This window comes from Vulpes lagopus, chromosome 7 (assembly GCF_018345385.1).
Source record: "Vulpes lagopus strain Blue_001 chromosome 7, ASM1834538v1, whole genome shotgun sequence".
Taxonomy (NCBI): Eukaryota; Metazoa; Chordata; class Mammalia; order Carnivora; family Canidae; genus Vulpes; species Vulpes lagopus.
In genome coordinates this window covers 8,501,914-8,527,977 of record NC_054830.1, presented here as the reverse complement: position 1 = coordinate 8,527,977, position 26,064 = coordinate 8,501,914, and the positions used below count along the sequence as shown (strand labels likewise).

General features: G+C 41.3%; 1 protein-coding gene across 1 annotated transcript; it reads left to right on the top strand.

Moving 5' to 3' along the window:
- Positions 1 to 577: 577 nt before the first annotated feature.
- On the top strand, positions 578 to 16,760 carry LOC121494856 (zinc finger protein 14-like). Its single transcript, XM_041761855.1, has 5 exons — positions 578 to 784; positions 13,635 to 13,869; positions 14,399 to 14,684; positions 14,940 to 15,175; positions 16,714 to 16,760. Exons 2-4 carry the CDS (start codon positions 13,780 to 13,782, stop codon positions 15,008 to 15,010), a joined length of 447 nt encoding a protein of 148 aa, XP_041617789.1. The 5' UTR covers positions 578 to 784; positions 13,635 to 13,779; the 3' UTR covers positions 15,011 to 15,175; positions 16,714 to 16,760.
- Positions 16,761 to 26,064: the final 9,304 nt, after the last annotated feature.

Below are 26,064 nucleotides of genomic sequence, written 5' to 3'. Positions count from 1 at the left end.
TCTCTCTCTCTCTGTGTGTGTGACTATCATAAATTAAAAAAAAAAAAAAACTTAATAGCAGGTGTTAGGCTCAGACACCTAACCTCCGACCCGGCTGTCACTCAGGTGTGGGGGGGAAGGCCTTGCGAACTGTCCAATCAGAGGCGGCGGCGGGGCGGTGGGTGGGGCGTTGCTGCGCCACCGAGGCGGAGGTCTGCTCTTTTCAGCCTCGCTGGGTACCCCAGGTCACTTGCCTTTAGGGCCCACGTTGCCCTGGCCTCGCTTCTGTTCCGCTGTGATTCCTTCGTCCGCGGGAGTAAAGGGAAGCCATTGGGTAACCCAGGAAACGTACAAAGGGTGGTGCGCCCGTGGTGTCGGGTGACGACGTGTCGCTCTCAGCAGGCGCGAATCCGCGGTGGCCCGACTGGCCTCCCCGCGCTCATCTCCCGCGCGTCTGCGGACTCGAGGCCCAGGTGGCGCCGCTCAGACCCCGATCCCCTCCGGCGCGTGGCGTGCCGGCAGGTCCGAGAGCGGGGACCCCATTCCTGCGCACCCCGACTTCGCCCGCGGCAGCGTGTCCGACTGTGCGGTGACCGCGGGAGGGTCGTCAGAGGACCATCGTGACTCGTTCTCGTTCCTGCGTGGGAGGAGCTGTGGTCAGTGGGGTCCCCACACCCTCCTTGGTCCCCATCGGCGGCCCGTTTCCTCCTGCGCGTTCCAGATGTTTGGGAAGCAAGGTCTGGAATCCACGACTGTTTGCCAGCCAAGCCCTCCTTACGGCTCGGAGTAAATGCCTGAACTTCAGGTACATCCCCGCCTGCCAAAACGTGAGATTCCCATCTTCCATTTACAGCGTCATGACCAACTTATTTTTTCTCTGTGGTGCAGTTCTAACAGTCCCAATATTTTAATTGTTCATCATTTTCTCACAGTGAACGGATGGCTCATTTTAAATGGTTTATTTTTTTGTCTGTGGATATTTACATCTGAAGATAGCAGAGAATAACTACTTGGAATTACGTTTGTGAATTTTTTTTTTTAAGATTTTATTCATTCATTCATGAGACACACACACACAGAGGCAGAGACAGGGACAGAGGGAGAAGCAGGCTCCATGCAGGGAGCCCGACGTGGGATTCGATCCCGGGTCTCCAGGATCATGCCCTGGGCCACCCCGGCTGCCCACGTTTGTGAAAATCTTGTGTTTTTACTCCCAGGTTCTTTATTGGGTGCAGGCACCTGGGTGGTTCAGTGGGTTAAGCAGCGGACTCTTGGTTTTTGGTTCAGGTCAAGTAAGGGTGGTGTGCTGGAGCCCTGCGACCAGCTCGGGGCTCAGTGAGGACTCTGCTTCAGGAATCTCTCTCTCTCCTTCTGCCCTCTCAAATAAATAAATACATCTTTTAAAAAAATTCTTTAAAAATAAATAAAAACTATTCTTTTAAGTATAATTTTAATTATTTAGTTTTTATATTTTTAAAAATAGGTCTTCTGTATTTATGTAAGCTCTACACCCAATGTGGGGTTTGAACTCAGAATCCTCAAGAGGAAAGGTTGCATGCTCTCCAGCCTGAGGCAGCCAGGTCCCCCTGCTTGCTTTTTTTTTTTTTTTTAATTTTTATCTATTTATGATAGTCACAGAGAGAGAGAGAGAGAGAGAGGCAGAGACACAGGCAGAGGGAGAAGCAGGCCCCATGCAGGGAGCCCGACGTGGGATTCGATCCCGGGTCTCCAGGATCGCGCCCTGGGCCAAAGGCAGGCGCCAAACCGCTGCGCCACCCAGGGATCCCTGGTCCCCCTGCTTGTATTAAAAATTCTTGCTCACCTTTTCTCCTCATACCATGGGTGAGTAACATTCTTAAATCTTTTTTTTTTTTTTTAATTTTGGTTTGTTCAATGGATTTCCAGGGCTTATATGTGCAGACCAGAAGTGTTCAAGTATAATTAAGAGTTTTTTTTTTTTTTAAAAAGAGTTTATAAAACTTTTTCTTGCCCTGGAAATAATAATTAGCTTTAAAAAATAATTAACATTTTTCATTGAATTTTATTTGTTTTTTAAAGATTTTATTTATTTATTTGGGAGATAGAGCACAAAAAGGGGGAGGAGCAGAAGGAGAGGGACAAGCAGATTCCCTGCTAATCAAGGAGCCCTACTGGGGCCTCAATCCCAGGAACCTGAGATTGTCCCCTGAGCCTAAGTCAAAACTTAATTGACTGGGCCAACCAGGCACCCTTAATCTTTTTTTGAATCTAATAATTACTTGTGGGGTTTCTTTTCTTTCTTTCTTTCTTTCTTTCTTTCTTTCTTTCTTTCTTTCTTTCTTTCTTTCTTTCTTTCTTTCTTTACAAGAGACACAGAGAGAGAGAGAGAGAGAGAGGTAGAGACATAGGCAGAGGGAGAAGCAGGCTCCATGCAGGGAGCCTGATGTGGGACTTAATCCCGGACTCCGGGATCATGCCCCAGCCAATGGCAGACAGACACAAAACGGCTGACCTCCCAGGCATCCCACTTAGGGGGGGTTTCATATTGAGCAATCGAAGCGCCTTACAGTTTTCTTCCCTCCTTATAGAAATGCCAGGTTTGAGTAATTTTGCTGGATTGTTCAAACAATGAGTTTGTGTCACTTAAAATATCAGTGGTGATCCAAAGTACCTCCAGGGGAAGCAGAGGCTTGCGTTTCTAAAATAAGCTCCCCGCCCCACCTCCCAGCTTGAAAAGGGAAGTAGTTGAAGGCCTACTTGGCCTTGGGGAATCTTCCCCCTGCTGGAGTCCTGCCTGCTCTTAGGCACCAAGGAAGGAGCTCTTTATGTTGAGAAGTTTACAGAGGCCTGGAAATCTGGGGTTGCATGTGTGAAGTTGGGTGTGTTAGAGCAAAGTGGTAATGGGAACCTTTTTGAGGTTGTAACTGCTGTTCCTTTGGGCCTTTTCTATTTTTATTTAAGATTTTATTTATTTATTCATTTATGAGAGACAGAGAGAGAGAGAGAGGCAGAGACACAGGCAGAGGGAGAAGCAGGCTCCATGCAGGGAGCCCGACGTGGGACTGGATCCTGGATCTCCATGATCACGCCCTGAGCTGAAGGTGGCGCTAAACCGCTGAGCCACCCGGGCTGACTCCTTGGGCCTTTTCTAGATATAAATTGGAGTTTTGCATCCATAACATAGGTGCACCTCAGAGTGTGAATTGTTTACATTGAGAAAGTCTGGGAAAATCAAATTCTGTGTTCTGGATTAGAGTCAGTGACTGGGGCAGTTATTTTGGGTCAGAACCTTGAGTTGAATTCTGCTGAGAGTTTCCACACCTGTGAGAATGGAAGCCTGAGGGAGGGAGCGGATCCATCATGCTCCAGGGAGGGGAGGGTGTGTGGGGCACCCAGAGGTCATTCCTGTGACTGCTCAGGTGTCCCTACCCTCCCTCACCAAAGACTGAGCCACTCCAGGGCTTCTGTCTCCACCGGGACAGTCTAGAATGTGGAACCTTCTGAATGTGGCTTTCCTTCTGTCCTGGGGGAAGCAGGCTGCTCATCTGTGCTGAGTCCAGTGTTTCTTTCCTTTGGATTCTTTTATTGATTGATGAGGGCAGCCCTTTGACTCTGGTTTCCCCCAGTGCTTGGGCTCCTAAACTGTAAGTTGATTGAGAGATAGGGTGTGAGGAAAGCTAGAAAATTCTGGAAACCAAGTAGAATTTATTTAAGTAGCATTCATTTAAGTTCTCAGGTCACTTTTCATTTTAGGATCAGTTTTTGTTTGTGTGTCCCTAGAGAACATTGACACTCAACAGGCTAAAAGCAATTGAATTCATTTTTTTTTTAATTAAGATTTTATTTATTTGAGAGAGTGTATGCATGAGCATGCACACACACAGAAGTAGAGGCAGGGACAGAAGGAGAGGGAGAAACAGACTACCTCTCAGTGAGGAGCTCCTCATGGGGCTTGATCCAGGACCCTGAGATCATGATCTGAGACACCGTCAGATGCTCAACAGACTTTGAGCCACCAGGCGCCCCTAAATTCCTGTTTTAATTGATGTGAGGAAAACTGCTCAAAGCTTATATTAATCTTTGAAAATCCAATGCATTTAAGGAGCTACACTCAAACCTCTATATGCTACTTAATCCTGAAAATAGAAAATATCCCAAGTGGTGATATAGAGGAAGGACAAACTACACTGCTCCATGTTGTGTTTGAAAGAGACTTGAGGAGGGAAAAGAGACTTGAGAATTTTTATTTTGTGTGGTTTACACTTTTGTATCTGTTAGTGTTATAAGGAATTAAATCTTAGAATGGCTTTTTAAAAAAGATTCAGTTAGTTTATTTAAGAGGATGGGGGAGGGCCAGAGGGAGAAAGAATCTGGAGTGGACTCAGTACTGAGCGCGGAGCCTGTCTTGCACCTCAGTTCAATCCTGGGGCTTGATCCTGTGACCACACGATCTTGACCTGAGCTGCAATCAAGACTCAGTAGTTTAACTGACTGAACCACCTAGACACCCCTTAGAATGGCTTCTCATATATGAAAGTTAAAAATAAAGAATATAAATATGTCTTTATTATAAGGAAATCTGTAAGACAGGAAGTCTAACTTAAGAAGACTCAATGCTCATAAATCCTAGATCCCTCTAGACCATTTCTTGAGCCTCCTGTTAAGGTTTCCTTTTTCTTAATTTAAATTCAATTTATTAATATATAATGTATTGTTAGTTTCAGAGGTAGAGTTCAGTGATTCCTCAGTTGTATATCACACCCAGTGCTCATTATATTACATGTCCTCCTTAATGCTTGTCACCCAGTTACCCCATCCCCCCACCTCCCTTCTAGCAAACCTCATTTTGTTTCCTATGATTAAGAGTCTCTTATGGTTTGTCTCCCTCTCTGATTTCATCTTGTTTTATTTTCCCCTGCCTTCCCCATGATCCTCTGTTTTATTTCTTCAATTCCACATGAGTGAAGTCATATATTTGTCTCTTTGATTGACTTATTTTGCTAAGCATAATCCCCTCTAGTTCCGTTCATGTCATTGCAAAAGGCAATATTTCATTTTTTTGATGGCTAATATATATATATATATACACATTTTCTTTATTGGTTCTTGTGGACATGGCTGCTATAAACATTGGGATGCAGGTGCCCCTTTAGAGCACTACATTTGTATCTTTGGGGTAAATATGTAGTAGTGCACTTGCTATATCGTAAGGTAGCTCTATTTTTAACTTTTTGGGGAACCTTCATACTGTTTTCCAGGGTGGCTGGGCCAGCTTGCATTCCCACCAGCAGTGTAAGAGGGTTCCCCTTTCTCTGCATCCTTGCCAACATTTGTTTCCTGACTTATTCATTTTAGCCATTGTGACTGGTGTGAAGTGATATCTCATTGTGGTTTTGATTTGTATTTCCCTGATGCTGAGTGATGTTGAGCATTTTTTCATGTGTCTGTTGACCATTTGTATGTCTTCTTTGGAGAAATGTCTGTTCATGTGTTCCGCCCATTTCCTGATTGGATTATTTGATTTGGGGAGGGTTTCTTAATATTAAAACAAGCAATTACAAATTCCTATTTTCTTTATGTTTATTTATTCTTGGAACAAGTCTTCAGGCTCTTAAGCTAAGAGCTTAATTAAGCCTCACCCTGCCCTCTGCCCTCTGCCCCTTGTGCTCCCTGCTGGATGAGTGAATGAAAAAGCCTAGGTGGTCTCTCCTCTAGAGCAGGTGGGATATTCCAACCAGAAAAGTTCCTGCTTGTGTACAGAACTCTTGCACAACTGCAGTGAAAACCCAGGCCAGGCTCATTTCCTCGCTTTCTGATGCCATTTCAGAGCTGAGCTCTTTATTTTGGGAGTCATAAGCTTTTTCTTCTCTTATCTGTACAGGTGAGCCCACATGTGGGACACTGCTCTCTGTCTGAATCGCACATCTGCAGGTGACCATAACAGTTGATGCTCTGAGCAGCGTCCATACATGACCATGACCCATGGTTCTGTCTTCTCTTGCTCTGACTTGCTCATCTGCTCTGCTGTTTGATGAGGTCATATACTGTGAGCTGCAGGGTGCTGGGGGAGCTTATGCTGTGACCTGTGCTGGCCTGTGCTGCATTCGTGACCCCATCAAGCGTTAGGTCTAGATTAGGTTTATCTGAGTTGGCAGTTTGGAGATTTCCTAGGCATTTTTTTAAAGTTTTTATTTATTTATTCACGAGAGACACACACACACTCAGAGAGAGAGAGATAGAGAGAGAGAGAGAGAGGGAGAGAGAGAGAGGCAGAGACACAGGCAGAGGGAGAAGCAGGCTTCATGCAGGGAGCCCGACATGGGACTGGATCCCGGATCTCCAGGATCACGCCTTGGGCTGAAGGCAGGCACTAAACCGCTGAGCCACCTAAGCTGCCCTTCCTAGGCATTTGGGAACAGGAGTATAGGTTCAGGGCTCTCCTCAATGTGGTCCTGGTTTAGGGTCTTTGCCAGTGTCTACCTATGTTTTAGAATGAAACTATGACAGGAGCTGAGTTGGTCTAGATATACCAGGGGAATGGGAGTGGCAGAGGAGAGTATACCCTGTGGAAGAGGAGGGCCGAATGGGGATTGCTCCTAAAACAACTGTCATTTATTTTATTTTATTTTAAAGATTTTATTTATTTATTCATGAGAGACACACAGAGAGAGGCAGAGACATAGGCAGAGGAAGAAGCAGTCTCCCCACAGGAAGCCCGATGCGGGACTTGATCCCAGGATCATGCCCTGAGCCAAAGGCAGAGAAGCTCAGCTGCTGAGCTACCTAGGTGTCCTGAAACATCTGTCATTTAAAAAGAGACAAGAGTGGATCAGTCAGTTAAGTGTTTGCTTTTAGCTAAGGTTATGATCCCAGGGTCCTGGGATAGAGTCCCACATTGGGCTCCCTGCTCAGTGGGGAGTCTATTTCTTCCTCTCCCTCTGCTCCTACACTCTGCTCATGCTTTCTCTCCCTCTCTCAAATAAATAAAGAAAATCTTTTTATTTATTTATTTATTTATTTTATTTTAAAGATTTTATTTATTTATTCATGAGAATACACAGAGAGGAGAGAGAGAAGCAGAGACACAGGCAGAGGGAGAAGCAGGCTCCATGCAGGGAGCCCGATGTGGGACTCGATCCTGGGTCTCCAGGATCACACCCCGGGCTGAAGGCGGCGCTAAACTGCTGAGCCACCGGGGCTGCCCTTATTTTTTTTTTTTTTTTAAGAAAATCTTTTTAAAAAGAGAGAGATAAAGATGAGAAAGGAGAAAGGTGGCCATTAGAATACAAGCTGAGTCCAGACCCTTAACCCTAGAGGGTTCACCAGGACCCTTAAATCCCTCTGCTGCTGCTGCTGCCGCCACTCACATTCCATCACCCACTCTTCATTCTTATTTCTCTTTAGAGTTTCCCTCTGTAGATGAGGTCTCTACTATTGCAAAGATCCTGAGCCTCTAGGTATAGGGGACAACACAGGTCCCCCTGTGGCACAGCAAAGGGATTAATTCAAACCTAACTTAAGTCCAGGGTCCTTAAATCCTATAAGGCAACCAGTTGTCATCAGGGAGTCTCCTAATCCTGATGGCACTGCTTTGAGGGTCTCTGAGGAAAGAAAGAAACTTTATATATATATATATATATATATATATATATATATATATATATATATTCCAATCTAGAGAGGACACTCCCTTCCCCCAAAGTACATCCAGTCAACAACAACAATAACAACAACAACAAAAAAAAAACCAGAGGGCAGCCTGGGTGGCTCAGCGGTTTAGCGCCGCCTTCAGCCCTGGGCATAATCCTGGATACTGGGAATGGAGTCCCACGTTGGGCTCCCTGCATGGGGCCTGCTTCTCCCTCTGCATGTATCACTGCCTCTCTCTCTCTGTTTCTCATGAATAAATAAATAAATAAAATCTTAAAAAAAAAAAAACAGAGGAAGACAGGAAGGAGGGAACAAAAGAAAATAATACTGAAACAAAGGTTTATGACTTGACCCATTTGGAAATCCAAAATATACAAAAAGAACTGACATAACAAAGCAGATAAAGGTCCACTGATTGGCTTTTCAGCCTCTACAACATAAATTCCAGATTAATTTTTTTTTCAGATTGATTTTTCTGTGTGATGTAATGCACTAACCCAGAAACCTTCAAGCAGTTAATCAATACTAGGTCTCAAATTACAGATCTACCTGGGATCTCACTACATTTAAGCAGGGTGCCCCCGAGGATCTCAGGGCTGTAACTGTAGGGGACAAATAGAACAGCTATTCTCCTTGGCCATCAGAAGTATGATCCTGTCTAAACGCCCATGGTCATAGTACGTACTGTCCTAAAATATCCCATAGTGAGCTGGGAAGCTCTGAACAAATGATTCGTAGACTAAAATTAAAGAAAGCCATTGCCACTTACAAATGATCTTGAAAAAATGGGACCCCATGAACCTTATCCTTCAAATAGAGTGCTTGATATGGCCCAGTGGAAATTGCACAGGCCCTAGAAGTATTGAAAGCATATACAAAGTCTGCTTAGGGTTGATTATTCCCAGTGCCTCTCCTATGAACAGCTGAATTTTGTGTGTTAAATCTGGAATGAACAAATGATACCTCCCAGTGGATTACCACCACCTTGTAGCTGTGGTTGCACCCAATAGACCTCTATGCCCAGTCCCCAGCTTTATGGAAATTACTGACTCCCACTTAGGACCAACAGGCAGCTATCCTGCCACCACAGATTCAGTGGGTTCTGTTCTGTCTCAACAGCCTTCACTTTGAAGGAACAGAATATACCTTTAATGAGTTTTCCTGACAGATCTTGAACACCTTTGCCATCCCACACAGTCATTGCAGGCAAGATCTGAACTGTGTCCTAAGTGCTCCAAGAACACAGGTGCCACATTACATTAATGACTTCCTCCTCCTCCAAGGACTTATAGGAAATTCAAATACCAAAAAGAGTGGCTAGCAAAAAGTAGAACATTGTCATGCATATAAAGTGAGCACTGCCAACTTTGTTAAATTTCTGGAACTTTAAAAAAAAAATTTATTTATTCAGGAGAGACAGAGAGAGAGAGAGAGAGAGAGAGAGACCAGAAACACAGACAGAGGGAGAAGCAGGCTCCGTGCAGGGAACCCGATGTGGGACTCGATCCCAGGACTCCAGGATCACGCCCTGGGCCGAAGGCAGGCGCCAAACCACTGAGCCACCAAGGGACCCCCCTAAATTTCTGGAACTTATTGATAATCTGAACCCTATGCTTCCATGATAGCATGACAAAATAGCTGCCCTCCCCCCAGCACCCACAACATCTGCTACATTTTTTTGTTCCAGAGGTAACATATTCCTTGTTTACAAATCTTACTTGAACCCATTTATGCTTATTAATTGCAAATTGGCTCCGCTCTAATGGACTCCTGTACCACAAATGGGTGGAGGCTCTTCAAATCATCATGTAATTGGCACTCCTAGGACCCACAGACTCCCTCACTAGAGACTTCATTGACTTCATCTTATGTTTCCTGGAGTTACTTGTGCTGCTTTAAGTTGTCTATAGGTATCTGATGCAAGAACTTGCCATAGGCCTCACACTATATGTCAGTAGGGCTGCAGTTACTTCTGCTTAAGGGGTTGTCTTTAGTAGATAGCTTTGAGTATATGACCACCTATCCAGTGGTCTATTTTGCCTTGGAATCTGGAAACAGCACCCCAAGGACTCAGTACATAGACCCACTTGAGACATGGTAGAGCAGATGTTTGCCCTCTATGATATTCCTCCTGAGGGAGAGGGTCTCCCTCCCTTTCCTCTTGTGAGATGCCCTAGTACTGGAGGAGGTCCTCCCATAGGATTACTTGAGGGAAAAGCAATGGAAATTCATAGACATTAGGTATAACATCACCACACTAGTACATGATGGAGCTCAGGCAAAGATGTTGCTTTTCATGTCTTAAGTAGGATGTTTTATGAAGGAATAGGCCCAAGGGTCATCACAAGTGACCACACAATATTCATTTTTACACTCACCAGTAGTACCAATAGCACTCACCTATTTGCTACTCTGAGTTGCATCTTTGGGTAACTGGGAAGCGTTGCCATAGTTACCCTCATTATCAAAGTGGCTCTTTTCTCTACATATACTATAGCCTCACCAGGACACTCCTCATGTATGTCAGAGTTCCAGACACAACTCAGAGTAATAAAGGGAGTCATTTCATTTCCCAGAATATACAGTGTTGGGCTCTCAAACAAGGCATTCAATGGAAATTTATTATATTTTTTTATTAGTTTTGTTTGGCACTGAATTAAAATTTGCTATGGAAGGGACACCTGGGTGGCTCAGTGGTCGAGTATCTGCCTTCGGCTCAGGGCGTGATCCTAGTCCAGGGATCAAGTCCTGCATTGGGCTCCCTGTGAGGAGCCTGCTTGTCTCTATGTCTGTGTCTCTGCCTCTCTCTTTGTGTGTCTCTCATGAATAAATAAATAAAATCGTTGGGATGCCTGAGTGGCTCAGGGGTTGAGCATCTGCCTTCTGCTCAGGGCGTGATCCCAGGATCCAGGATCAAGTCCCACATTGGGCTCCCTGCAGGGAGGCTGCTTCTCCCTCTGCCTATGTCTCTGCCTCTCTCTGTGTGTCTCTCATGAATAAATAAATAAATCTTTTAAAAAATAAATAGAATCTTTTTTTTTTTAATAAATAGAATCTTAAAAAAAATTGCTGTGGAAGAAACCAGGAGCAAGCTTTCAAATGTAGTCTCAGTGTAATCACAGAGGATAGGCTCAATTCTTCAAGCAACAAGTTGTGAGTACACAAGCGAAATGTCTACCAGGGAAGCTTTGTAGAGACTCGGTGTCCAGAGTGATTTTGGGGTGGCTGATCATATCAGCCCCTCTGCTTAAGGTGTAACAATAACAGATTCTCAAAAAGGAAGACAGGAATTTACCATGTACCATGTTTGCATAAATGTTTTAGACACACTGAGACACTCATTGATACGGTTGGTGAGGTCACTCCCGAAATCCCGTTTCCCAGACACCAGCAAAGGATGAACTTTGTCATCCAGGATTTCTAAGGGTAAGCAATCTCAGGGCTGCTAATGTTCACTCTCTACCTCACACTAGATAATAGAACTGTTTGTGAGCATGCTCTGCAGTTCCCATGTGGAAAGAGTTGTTAGAACTGACCCAGTCAGCTCATTATTCCCTGGGTCCACAAGAGAGGTTTCTAGTTTGCTGTCACTCTACAGAATAAGTCAATCTTAGCATTAGAAATGCTGGGCTGAATTGCTAGAATAGAATTGCTAGTACTAGAATTTCTCTGTTCCTTTGACATGGACATCATTGGGTTACTGATCTCTTTGAGGGACCAGCATTTAGAGGAACTAATCCATTGAGGGATTCCTGTGCTTGGGATGGGCTATCCTGCTGCCTTCCCAGCGAAAGAACTCAGAAATGAGTGAAGTTGGGAGGAAAGCCTCTAGAGTGGCTGGTTGGAGACCACTTGCAACAGAAATGGAAAAAGGGGATTTGGTGAGGTTTTTGGAGGAAAGCACTGTTGAACTCTATGTTTCATATTATCAAATTCACAGAATTCAGTGAAGTCCCTTGCAAATTCCATGTCTAACATGTTTCTCAAGGTCACCAAGGCCTTGGTTAGAGTGATAAGATTCTGTTGGAAAATCTCTTCTGGTATCTTAGCATCTCACTATGTGTGCCTTTGTATCCTGTAAATTAGCAGGAGGCAACTTTGAGACTCATGAGTATATGGACTTGGGAGATGTTTAAGTTGTCATGCCTTTTTCTCATATCTGAGTTATATATTCTGACTATCTTCCTAGTCTATGAAATGAGACAGAAAAGGTAAAAATGAATCAGTGATAAATATTATACAAATTATAATGATAATATATTATAAGTATACTCCCTGTAAGAATAATCTTGTTCATCCAGCTGGATATGATTGTAATGGTCTGGGGGACTTCAAGACATTCTGGCCAGCTGGGTATTGTAACAGTTTGGATTCTCCTGGCCTCTCATGTTTGGGGATGGGAATAGAAGAAAAAACTACCATTTTTTTCCCTGTGTTTGTTCATAAAATAATATGCACTTGTGACCCTGTGCTTCATGTACTGTGTGGTATAGTGGGTATTTAAGAAAGAGTTGTGGAGCACCTGGGTGGCTTAGTTGGTTGAGTATCTAACTGTTGATTTCATTGTGATCTCAGGGTTGTAGGGTTGGGCCCTGCACTGGGCTCTATGCTCAGCACAGAGTCTGCTTAAGATACTCTCTTCCCGGGGGATCCCTGGGTGGTGCCTGCCTTCGGCCCAGGGTGTGGTCCTGGAATCCCTGGATCGAGTCCCACATCGGGCTCCCTGCATGGAGCCTGCTTCTCCTTCTGCCTCTCTCTCTCTCATGAATAAATAAAATCTTTAAAAAAATAAAATAAAAAATAAAAGATACTCTCTCCCTGTCTTCCTTTTGCCCCTCCCCCTGCTTATGCTCTAAAAAAATAAATATATAAATAAATAAAATCTTTAAAAAAAGAAGATGAAAGTTTTTCTCACAAAGAATTGATGGTCTTTTTTTTTTTTTTTTTTTTTTTAAGAATTGATGGTCTTAAGATGGAAGTATTCTTTCATTTGTATAGCATTTCTCCAGGATGTTCTGTTCCCTAACAATGGATAGCAATGGAGACTTGAAGTGATCACCATAAAAATGTTGCAGTGAATTCCTGTGTTCATGATGCTGTTAAATTCATAAAGTGAGTGTGGCTGGAGAGGAAGCGTCCGATGACCAAGTCATAGAATAAATGTTGAGAAATCAAAGTCCTATGTGAATTTCTTATGAAATGAGTATAGACCACCATAGGTGCTGTCCATCTCACCTATCCCTATAGATGACAACATTCTTACTTACTTGGTCAGCTAGAGATCCAGTGTTACTTGCTCATCAGTTGTTAAATAAACCAGGCATGGTCACATCTCATCATGGACCTAGACTCTAGCAATTTTTCTATAACCTTTCATAACTTATAATGTTTTCCCATATCTGAATTTTAGGAGAAAAATGTGAAGAATATGACAAAAAAGAAAATCACGAGACAAATCTAAGGACAAATCCTACTCACATGAGAACAAAATGTTCTGAGAGAAAATTAAGGTTTGTCATGAACTTTTATTTTATTTATTTATTTATTTATTTTTTAATTTTTATTTATTTATGATAGTCACAGAGAGAGAGAGAGAGAGAGAGAGAGAGAGAGAGAGGCAGAGGGAGAAACAGGCTCCATGCACCGGGAGCCCGACGTGGGATTCAATCCTGGGTCTCCAGGATCGCGCCCTGGGCCAAAGGCAGGCGCCAAACCGCTGCGCCACCCAGGGATCCCATTGTCATGAACTTTTAAAAACATGCAAAGAAATAAGCTCATTTTCAAATTTATTTTAGAATATTTTCATCAAAATTTTTTCCTCACAGGCCTAGATGTTCAATGTTTGAAATAAATATCACTTTTGATAATAGCTTGAAGAGCATTTAGCATATTCACTTCTAATCAGAAAGTGCAAAAATATACACATTTTTGAAAATGGTTAAGTTTTAAAAGCATTGTAATAACCATTAATAAATATGAAGTCATTAATAAGGAGCTGTTAGTGATATGCTTTTCATTTCTTGTAGCAGGCATGTGATAGAGGGACTCTGTAAAAGTAAAGAAGTTTGTCAGTGTGGAGAGACTTTCAGCCAGGTTGTAAATCACAATCAGAAAAAGAAGACTCCTACTGGGATAAAATTATGCGAATTCAGTTTGTGTGGACAAGTGTTCATGCATCATCCATCCTTTACCAAGCATATGAGATCTCACACTGGACACAAACCACATGAGTATCAGGAATATGAAGGAAGCCTTATAAAAGTAAGTACTGTGGGAAATCCTTCAAGCATCGCCAGTTTATTCAAGTCCATGAAAGGATTCACATTGGAGAGAAACCCTCTTAATGTAAACAGTGTGGAGAGACTTTCAGATATTGCCACAACTTTCAAAAACATCACCATAACTTTAAAAAACTTTAAAAAAAATTTTTTTTATTTATTTATGATAGTCACAGAGAGATAGAGAGAGAGGCAGAGACACAGGCAGAGGGAGAAGCAGGCTCCATGCACTGGGAGCCCGACGTGGGATTCGATCCCGGGCCTCCAGGATCGCGCCCTGGGCCAAAGGCAGGCGCCAAACCGCTGCGCCACCCAGGGATCCCTAAAAAACTTTCAAAAGCCTGAGCAAACTCCCACTGGAGAGCAGCCCTATAGAGATGTAAGCACTGTAGGAAAGTCTCTAGTTGCCTCAGTTACTTTGAATTCATGAAAGAACTCACACTGGAGAGAAACCATATGAATATAAACAATGTGATAAAGCCTTCGGTTTTCCAAATTCCTTTCAAAAACAGGAAAGAAATCACATAGGAGAGAAGCCTCAAGAATGTAAGGAATGTGGGAAAGTCTTCAATTGTCCCAATTACTTTGGATGTCATGAAAAGACACACAGTGAAGAAAAGCTGTATGAATGTAAGGAATGTGGCAAAGTCTTTAGTTCTTCCTGGTCCTGTCAAAATCATGAAAGAACTCCTACTAGAAAAAACCCTCCTGAATATAAGGAATGTGGTAAAGCCTTCGGTTTTCCTCGTTTCCTTCAAAACCATGAAAGAAGACATACTGAGGATAAACCCTATATATGTAAGTAAGCAGTGTGGGAAAGTCTTCATTTGTTTCTCAAACATTCAAAAGCACATGATCAAGCACACTGGAGATGGACTTTGTAAATGCAAGGAGTGTGGGCAGGCCTTCAGTTGTCCTAGTTCATTGTGAACCCATGAATGTACTCACACTGGGGAGAAACCCTATCAGTGTAAACATTGTAGTAAAGCTGTTAGTTCAGTTCTTTTTTTTTTTTTTTTTTTTTAAGTAATCTTTCTCTCTTTTTCTTTTTAGTAATCTCTACACCTAACATCGGGCTTGAACTCACGACCCCACAATCAAGAGTCACACACTCTTCTGACTGAGCCAGCCAGGTGCCCTGTTCCAGTTCTTTCAAAACCGTGAAAGAATTCAATGGAGAGTAGCCATGTGAATGCAAGGAAAGTGGGCAAACCTTCAGTTGTTTCAGTTCATTCTGAATACTTGAAAAACTCACCCTGCAGGGAAACCGCATGAATGAAAACTGTATGGTAAAGTCTTATTATGGTCATATACATAAAAGGCCTCATATTAGAGAAACTCTATGAATCTGAGGCATTTCAGAAAAGCCTTTATTTATTAAATGACTTTTTTAAAAAATATTTTATTTATTTTTTCATGATAGACACACACAGAGAGAGGCAGAGATATAGGCAGAGGGAGAAGCAGGCTCCATGCCGGAAGCCCAATGTGGGACTCGATCCTGGGACCCTCAGATCACACCCTGAGCCAAAGGCAGGTGCTCAACCACAGAGCCACCCAGGTGTCTCTTGAATGACCTTCTGAAGTATACAAGAAGGCACATGGAGAGAAACCACATTAACATAAGGAATGTGAGAAAGCCATCAGTGCATTTCCTTCAGAAGCCACTGAAGAACTCACACTGGGAGAATTGTATTGAATGTAAACATTGTAGGAAAATTCACTTGCCCCCACATCCTTACAAGGACATAATTTTTAATTTATAAGATAGATACCTTGTAAATGAACAACATAGGAAACTTTTTGATTTTAACAAATATTTTCAAAGTCATGTGAAAATTGCACTGGAAAGAAATCATATTATTCTGGTGTAAATTAATTAGTGTATAATATTCCCCCAAATTCACAACCTGAAAAAATTATTATTATTATTATTATTTTTTTTTTATGATAGTCACACAGAGAGAGAGAGAGAGAGAGAGGCAGAGACACAGGCAGAGGGAGAAGCAGGCTCCATGCACCCGGAGCCTGACATGGGACTTGATCCCAGGTCTCCAGGATCGCGCCCTGGGCCAAAGGCAGGTGCTAAACTGCTGCGCCACCCAGGGATCCCCTGAAAAAAATTATTAATGTTCTACATATATTGCCTTTATCAATGGTTTATTCTTTTTTTCCAGTTTTATTGAGAAATAATTGACATGTATCACTGTATAAGTTTAAGACATACAGCATGGTGGTTTGATATATATATGTTGTGAAACAGTTACAATGGTTTATTCCTTTTTTTTTTTTTCTTTTAAAGTAGGCTCTACACCCAGTGTGGAGCCCAGTGTGGGCCAGCTGAGCCACCAAGTGGCTCCTTTTTTTTTTTTTTTTTAAAGATTTTGTTTATTTATTTATTCATGAGAGACACACAAATAGAGAGGCAGACATATAGGCAGAGGGAGAAGCAGGCTCCCTATGGGGAGCCTGATGGAGGACTCAATCCCAGGACCCTGGGATCATGCCCTGAGCTGAAGGCAAGCACTCAAGCACTGAGCCACCCAGGCATCTCTCAGTGGCTCATTCTTTTTTTTTTTTTTTTTTTTTTTTATTTATTTATTTTTTTTTTTTCAGTGGCTCATTCTTAAAGTGATTCTCTGTAATATGGATTTCTATTTCATTTTGAAAGTAAACATGGATGTGTGGTCATTTTGTAAGTGCTCATTAAGCCACAGTTCCTAAAATTAATAGGTAATTTTCCCCTTTAGTTTTTAAAATGTTTGTATTTCTATTTTTGAAGTTTGTTGGACCCATGAAAAAATTGACGTGTAATTCTAATAAGCAGGTTTAATTTTTAATCATGAATTTTTCTGTAAGAAGAGGAACATTGAGGGATCCCTGGGTGGCTCAGCGTTTTAGCGCCTGCCTTCGGCCCAGGGTGTGATCCTGGAGTCCCAGGATCCAGTCCCACATCGGACTCCCTGCATGGAGCCTGCTTCTCACTCTGCCTGTGTCTCTGCCTCTCTCTGTCTCTGTGTCTCTCATGAATAAATAAATAAAATCTTAAAAAAAAAAAAAAGAAATGGAACATTGAAAAATGACACTTGGTATTTGTTGATTCTTTTCCTACCATCTTCCTGTGGCAAGTACTGCATATGCCTTATCCATTATATATATATGCTTTAAATTATATAATTATTATATATTATATACTTTATATAATCTATATTGCTCATTATTTATGACACATATAATATATATTCTACCTTCTTAAAAAATTTAATTAATTAATTAATTAATTTATTTATTTCACAGAGAGAGAGCACAAACAGGGAGAGCTACAGAGGCAGAGGGGGATGCAGGCTTCCACTGAGCAGGGAGCCTGATGCAGGGCTCCATTTCAGGACCCTGAGATAATGACCTGAGCCAAAAGCATATGCTTAATCAACTGAGCCACCCAGGCACCCCTCCCCCAAAGTTTAACATTGAAGATCCAATGCAGTTTAGATTTTCCTGGAAGCTCTAACGTGTACACCAGGAAGCAGATTTTTACTGTCATGTTTGAGAATATTCTCTGAAGTGCTACTGCCAATTTCTCTAGATCATATTCATATAAGGGCATAATCTGTGTAGATTGTTCTGTTAATACCTTGTTCTGTTAATACCTCTAGTGACTGTGTGTTCCTGATTCCTACACTGGTGCAGTCCAAAAGAACTGTATGGGAGTTATTCTGCACTGTGCAGTGACGGCTGTGACCCTGTACTTACCTCTGAGAACTGACATCTTCCTCACATCAGGCAGATCCTGGGTGTTTCACATTATTTGTAGCTGAGCAAAATCACTTAGTATGTTTTCAGTTAAGTTTGATTCTACATCAATAAAAGTATGTGCATTTTTATCCTCTAATGAATGCTTCTGTGATTTTTCCCTTGAAATATTTAGTAAAACATCCCATTATGGCCTTTTGGCCCAGAACCACCATCTTCCAGTAATTTGCCAAAATGACCAATACAAAGAGAAAGAAGAGAGGCACCTGCCATATGTTCTTTAGGCCTTTTAGAACACATGGAATTATTCCTTTAGCCACATACATGTGAATCTACAAGAGAGGTGCTATTGTAGACATGAAAGGAATGGGCACTGTTTGAAAAAGAATGCCCCACAAATGTCACCATAGCAAATCTGGAAGAGTCTACAATGTTCTGACCCAGCACACTATTGACACTATTGTAGACACACAGGTTTAGAGCAGAGTTTTTGCTGAAAGGATTAATGTACATATTGAGCATGTTAAGCCCTCTAAGAGCCAAGATGCTTTCCTGAAGCATGTGAAGGAAAATTATGGGAAAAAGAAGGAGCTGGGGTACCTTGGCAGTTCAGGCGATTAAGTATCTGACTTTTGATCTCAGCTCAGGTCTTGATCTCAGGGTTGTCAGTTCAAGCCCTGTGTTGGGCTCCATGCTGGATGTGGAGCCTACTTAAGTAAGGAAAGAAAGAACAGAAGAACAAAGCCAAAGAGAAAGGTACTTGGGTTCAACTGAAGCGCCAGTCTGTACACCCAGAAAAGCACACTTTATGAGAGCCAATGGAAAGGAACCTGAGCTGTTGGAACCTATTCCCTAATAATTCATGGCATGATAGGTGTAAGAAAAAATAGAAAAAGCCCTCTGGACTATTAAAATCCTATTGTAATTATGGATTTTTAGATCAATTTTAATTATCACATATTCTGAGTCAATATTATTGTGCATACAAGTTGAGGTATTTTTTCCCTCAGGAAAATTGCATTTTTTATTCTTTCATACTTATTATGAAAGTAGTTTCTCATTTATTCATAATACCAAAAGCTTACATCACAGTATTTTCAGTCCCCTCCTGCCAGTGACCACTGGGAGCACAAGTGGAGTAAAGACAAGGGTATATGAATTCTAGCGAGGCCTGGGTGGCTCAGCAATTGAGCATCTGCCTTTGGCTCAGAGTGTGATCCTGGAGTCCTAGGATCAAGTCCCACATCGGGCCCCACAACGAGCCTGCTTCTCCCTCTGCCTATGTGTCTGCCTCTCTCTGTGTGTCTCTCATGAATGGATAAATAAAATCTTAAAAAAAAAAAAAAAGGTATATGAATTCTAGTTGTAAGAATGACCACACTAGGGGATCCCTGGGTGGCGCAGCAGTTTGGCGCCTGCCTTTGGCCCAGGGCGCGATCCTGGAGACCCGGGATCGAATCCCACGTCAGGCTCCCGGTGCATGGAGCCTGCTTCTCCCTCTGCCTGTATCTCTGCCTCTCTCTCTCTCTCTGTGACTATCATAAATAAATAAAAATTAAAAATAAATTAAAAAAAAAAGAACCAGAGGCTACTCCGCCTTGTTTAAAAATAAATAAAAATAAATAAATAAATAAATAAATAAATAAAAATAAATTAAAAAAAAGAAAAAAAGAAAAAAAAAAAAAGAAAAAAAAAGAATGACCACACTGTAAATGACAGTGGGTTGTAACAATACCAGTGCACACTGAAAAGTCCTTGTAAAAGGATTTTCACTTGTTTTAGATTATTTCATTTCTACTCATGGGAGCAGGACATTTTTGTGTGTATGTTGGATGCCGTAAGGAAGTGAGATTAATCATATTATCATAAGTAATCATAATCATTCTTATCTAGAAGGCAGAAAGAATGGTATGATGCTAAACCTGATTTATAAGAAGCACCAATCGTATCAGAAGCTGGAAATTTGGGTCATTATTACTGTTTGGAATGTGTTCTCTTTTACTATTTATAGAGACATGATTACAGAAAGCAATTCTGTCTTGATCCATCATGGTCACAGAGTAGCTTTGTCTGATGATGGACATGTATGACATTTTTCTCTTCAATAAGGTATATCTAGACCTTGTAGGGAGTGCAAGCTCAACTCCCAATCCTCTGGAACAATTTTGCTTTTTTGTCGTTTAGATGTGGAAATATTTTGTCCAGTGTACTGGACACTTTCAATAAAGTATGTCAGTTAAAACGCATGGTTGTTTTTTGTTTTTGTTTTGTTGTTTTGGAGAGGTAGAGAGAAGGCACAAGGGGCAGAGGGAGTGGGAGACAATCTTAAGCAGGTTCCATTCTGGACATGGAGCCTGATGCAGGGCTTGATCTTATGGCCCTGAGATCAAGAGTCAGACACTAAACTGACTGAGCCACTCAGGCCCCTCAAAATGCATGTATTTTAAATCATGTATGCCTTAGCAAACTATGACTTTTGTTATATCCTTTATAAGTCAAATGAAGCTTATAAGTTTAGATAAGTTGTCAAAGAACACAAACCAAGCAGGAGACAAAGTCAGGATCCCTTTTCCAATAAAGACTTCCTTGCTTCGGGACTATGGTCTTACTACTAATTTTTCAAGATACCTCATATGCCAGACAGTGTAGACTGAAAAGTAGCCAGTTTAGCACAAATATTGAAGGCAGTCTACGCTGTGGACATATATGCATGAAAGAAAGAAGTTCTTGCACTCCTGGTGCTTATGTTTTTGTGGAATAAGTGAGATGGTTAAATAAAGTTTTACTTTCTAGGTAGAAAATAAATGCATTAAAGGAAAGGAAATGACAAGTGAGGGAAGCTGGGAGGTGAGTTGTATGTTGGTTGATGTCTTCTATGGAGGGCAGGGACCTCAGTGAGTGAAGATATTGTCATTGATCATTCTCCCCCACCATCTAATAAATCTTAAATGCTGTTTGAGGAACTGCTTGGGTGTACATGCAAACAATGGATAGCAATACTGAAAATCCTGCATTTTTAATTTTTTTTATGCTTTACATTTTATTTTTTTTAATTTAATTTAATTTTATTTTTTTAATTAATTTTTATTGGTGTTCAATTTACCAACATACAGAAAAACACCCAGTGCTCATCCCATCAAGTGTCCACCTCAGTGCCCGTCACCCATTCCCCTCCAACACCCGCCCTCCTCCCCTTCCACCACCCCTAGTTCATTTCCCCCAGTTAGGAGTCTTTATGTTCTGTCTCCCTTCCTGATATTTCCCAACATTTCTTTTCCCTTCCTTTATATTCCCTTTCACTATTATTCATATTCCCCAAATGAATGAGAACATACACTGTTTGTCCTTCTCCGATTGACTTATTTCACTCAGCATAATACCCTCCAGTTCCATCCACGTTGAAGCAAATGGTGGGTATTTGTCGTTTCTAATTGCTGAGTAATATTCCATTGTATACATAAACCACATCTTCTTTATCCATTCATCTTTCGATGGACACCGAGGCTCCTTCCACAGTTTGGCTATTGTGGCCATTGCTGATAGAAACATCGGGGTGCAGGTGTCCCGACGTTTCAATGCATCTGAATCTTTGGGGTAAATCCCCAACAGTGCAATTGCTGGGTCGTAGGGCAGGTCTATTTTTAACTCTTTGAGGAACCTCCACACAGTTTTCTAGAGTGGCTGCACCAGTTCACATTCCCACCAACAGTGTAAGAGGGTTCCCTTTTCTCCGCATCCTCTCCAACATTTGTTGTTTCCTGCCTTATTAATTTTCCATTATCTCATTATGGTATCTCATTGTGGTTTTGATTTGTATTTCCCTGATGGCAAGTGATGCAGAGCATTTTCTCATGTGCATGTTGGCTATGTCCATGTCTTCCTCTGTGAGATTTCTCTTCATGTCTTTTGCCCATTTCATGATTGGATTGTTTGTTTCTTTGGTGTTGAGTTTAATAAGTTCTTTATAGATTTTGGAAACTAGCCCTTTATCTGATATGTCATTTGCAAATACCTTCTCCCATTCTGTAGGTTGTCTTTTAGTTTTGTTGACTGTATCCTTTGCTGTGCAAAAGCTTCTTATCTTGATGAAGTCCCAATAGTTCATTTTTGCTTTTGTTTCTTTTGCCTTTGTGGATGTATCTTGCAAGAAGTTACTGTGGCCGAGTTCAAAAAGGGTGTTGCCTGTGTTCTCTTCTATGATTTTGATGGACTTTTGTCTAACATTTAGATCTTTCATCCATTTTGAGTTTATCTTTGTGTATAGTGAAAGAGAGTGGTCCAGTTTCATTCTTTTGCATGTGGATGTCCAATTTTCCCAGCACCATTTATTGAAGAGACTGTCTTTCTTCCAATGGATAGTCTTTCCTCCTTTATCGAATATTAGTTGACCATAAAGTTCAGGGTCCACTTCTGGGTTCTCTATTCTGTTCCATTGATCTATGTGTCTGTTTTTGTGCCAGTACCACACTGTCTTGATGACCACAGCTTTGTAGTACAACCTGAAATCTGGCATTGTGATCCCCAATCCTGCATTTTTAGAATTAACAGCAATATTTCCTCATAAAGATAAAGGTATAGACATGGTTTGTCTTTGTTTTTGCCATGGTTAAAAGTTTAGAGCCTGTGCTAGTTAATTATGAGTATGGCCACTGTTATATAACTCCTCATTGCATTGGGCCCTGCGTATTTGTTCATATTATGCATATTGATTTAAAGATCACTTAAGAGGTGCCTGGGTGGCTCAGCCAGTTAAGCAACTGCCTTCAGCTCAGATTATGATCCCAGGATCCTGGGATCGAGTTCCACATTGGGCTCCTGCTCAGCAGGGATTCTGTTCTCCCTCTCCCTCTGCCTGCTGCTCCCCCTGCTTGTGCTCTCTCTCTGTGTCAAATAAATAAATAAAATCTAAAAAACCCTAAAAACATCCCTTATAGGTTACATTTATTGACTTATTGATCTAGAACAAAAGAGAAAAGATTCAAATTCGTGCAATGAAAAAGAAAGAGGGACATTGCTATGGACATTACAGAAACAATAGGATAATGAAAGAGTTTAATGAACAATTTTATGTATGACAACAAATTAGATAACTCAGATGAAATGGACAGATTCCTTAAGAGAACAAACAACTGAAACTATAATAGAATAAATAGAGGGGGTGCCTGGTGGCTCAGTCTGAAGAGTGTGCAACTCTTGATCTCACAGTCACGAGTTTGAACCCCACACTGGGGAGTAGAGATTACTTAAATAAATAAACTTAAAAAAGAATAAATAGAAATCTGAACACCTCCATAACAAGAAAAGGGTTGAATTAATAAATAAAGAACCACCACAAATTAAGGCTAGGCCCAGGTGGCTTCAACACAGAATTCTCCAAAATATTCCAAAGGGTTTTTTTGTTTGTTTTTTTAAAGATTTTATTTATTTACTCATGATAGACATAGAGAGAGAGAGGCAGGCTCCATCCCGGGACTCCAGGATCGTGCCCTGAGCCAAAGGCAGGCGCTAGACCGCTGAGCCACCCAGGGATCCCTCCAAAGGGTTTTTAACACCAATCCTTTTAAGAATCAAAATGAAGGGACAACTGGGTGGCTCAGTGGTTGGGTGTCTGCCTTTGGCTCAGGGCGTGATCCTAGGGTCTTGAGATTGAGTCCTGCATCAAGCTCTGCTTCTCTCTCTGCCTATGTCTCTGCTTTTCCCTCTGTGTCTCTCATGAATAAATAAATAAAAGCTTTAAAAAAAAAAGAATTAAAATGGAAAACCAACAAAACATAAAGATAGCCTATTTAATGCAAGAGGGTATGTGTAAATGATATATCAGGTACAGCATTAATATTCAAGATATATCAAGAATTCATACAACTCAACACTAAAAATCCCCAAATAATCCAAATGAAAAATAGGCAGAGGATCTGAATAGACATTTTTCCAAGGAAGACATACACATGGCCAACAGACATATGAAAAGATATCCAGCATCACTCATTAGAAGGAAAATGCAAATCAAAACTACAGTGTGATATCTCACAACAATCACAATGGCTATTACCCAGAGGACAAGAAATAACGTTTTGGCAATGGAAAAAGTGAATCTTGGTGAATGTTGTTCAGAATGGAAATTGGTGAAGCCACTATGGAAAATAGTGTGGAGGCTCCCCCCAAAAATTAAAAAGGTACCATATGATCCCATATGGAATAGAGGTACCATATGATCCCATAATTTTACTTCTAGGTAGTTACCCAGGGAAAACAAAAATACTAATTCAAAAAGATATATGCACCCCTATGTTCAGTGAAGCGCTATTTACAATAGTCAAGATACGGAAACAACTTAAGTGTCCTTCGATAGGTGAATGGATAAAGATGTGGTATATGGGGGATCCCTGGGTGGGATGGCACCCAGGTTCAGCACCTGCCTTTGGCCCAGGGCGTAATCCTGGAGTCCTGGGATCGAGTCCCATATGGGGCTCCCGTCATGGAGCCTGCTTCTCCTTCTGCCTGTGTCTCTGCCTCTCAATCTCTCTCTGTCTCTCATGAATAAATAAATAAAATCTTTAAAAAAATGTGGTATATGTACACAATGACATAATACTCAGCCATAAAAAAGAATGAAGTCGTGCCATTCATGACGACATGGATGGATCTAGAGGGCATTATGCTAAGTCAGAGAAAGACAAATCTCATATGATTTCACTTATATGTGGAACATAAAAAACAAAACAAAAGAACAAACATCTTCATTATGAACATCTATGGAAAGCCCAAACTAATAGTTTTAGTAATGAAAGACTGGATGCTTCCTCCTGAAAGTAAGGAACAAAACAAGGCCATCTGCTCTTGCCACTTATATTTGGGGATGTATTGGCTATTTTAGCCAAACTATTATCGATAAAAAAGAAACTAAATGCATTTATATTGATTAGGAAGAGTAAAACAATCTCTTCCTAGTGAGACGGCTTGTTGTTAGAAAACTCTAAGGAATCCATTAAGATAAAAAAACCTCTTAGCACGGATAATTGATCAGCAAGTTGGTTGGATACAATATCAATATGTAAAGATCGATTGTAGAGGCACCTGGGTGCTCAGGTGGTTAAGCATCTGCCTTCCACTTAGGTCATGATCACAGGGACATGAGATGGAGCCCCGCATCAGGCTCCTTGCTCAGTGGAGAGCCTATTTTTCCCTTCCTCTCTCCCTCTGCCTCTCCCCCTGCTTGTGCTTGCACTCACTGTCAAATAAGTAAGTAAAATCTTTTCTAAAAAAATCAATTGTGGGCAGCCCCGGTGGGCAGAGATTTGGCGCCCCCTGCAGCCCGGGGTGTGATCCTGAAGACCCGGGATCGAGTCCCACGTCGGGCTCCCTGCGTGGAGCCTGCTTCTCCCTCTGTCTGTGTCTCTGCCTCTCTCTCTCTCTCTCTGTCTCTATGAATAAATAAATAATAAAATATTTTTAAAAAATCAATTGTATTTCTGTATACTTGTAAGGAACAATAATAATGGAATTAAGAAATGAATTTATAATATAATCAAAATGAATAAAACATTTGGGGATAACTTAGCAAAAGAAGTACAAAATGAATACTCAGAACAATATAAAACATTAGCAAAATAAATTAATAAATGTGTAAATAAATAGGAAAATGGATCAAAAGACTTAATATTGTTGAAATGGCTCTAACCCCTTAAATGATCTAGAGACTCAACACAATACCTATCATGATCCCAGCTTATTCCTTTATAGAAACTGGCAAGATATTTTTAAGAATTATATGGAATTGCAAGTGAACCAGAATAGCCAAAGTACTCTTGAAAAAGAAAAACAAAGTGGTAGGACTTGCATTTCTTGATTTCTCCTCTTTGAAATATGCAGTGGTAATCAAGAGAGTGTGGTACTGGCATAAGGGCAGACCTATAGGTCTGAGGAATAGATTGAGATTTGAGAAATAAACCCATACATCTATAGTCAACTGATTTTTTAAAAAAGAATTTATTTATTAATTTGAGGGGGAGAGAGAGGAAAAGAGCACAAGCAGGGGGAGGGGCAGAGGGAGAGGGAGAAGCAGACCCTGCTGAGCCGGGAGCCTGACTCAGGCTGGATCCCAGGACCCTGAGATCATGACCCTTATACGAGGAAGACAGACACTGGGCAGAAAGAGCTGCTAACCCAGGCACCCCTCAATTGATTTTTTTGAAAGAAAAAAAAAGCCAAGAATAGTGCAAGAATGTTCTTTTCATAAATTTCTACTAGGCCAACTGAATAGCCATATGCTAAAGAGAGAGGTTTATCCTTACAGGGTACCACATACAATGGATTTACCAGAAAGGATAAACACTTAAACATAAGAGTAAATTATAACACTTAGTTAAACATAGAGAACAATTCTTGACTTGTATTTGGCAAAGAATTGGTAGCTAAGACACCAAGAGCA

Coding starts and splice junctions, on each gene's coding strand:
- LOC121494856 (XM_041761855.1), top strand. CDS start 13,780: ATGCATCATCCATCCTTTACCAAGCATATGAGATCTCACACTGGACAC. Junction 13,870..14,398: donor ATGAAGGAAGCCTTATAAAA/GTAAGTACTGTG, acceptor TTTCAAAAACAG/GAAAGAAATCACATAGGAGA. Junction 14,685..14,939: donor TGAGGATAAACCCTATATAT/GTAAGTAAGCAG, acceptor TTTTCTTTTTAG/TAATCTCTACACCTAACATC.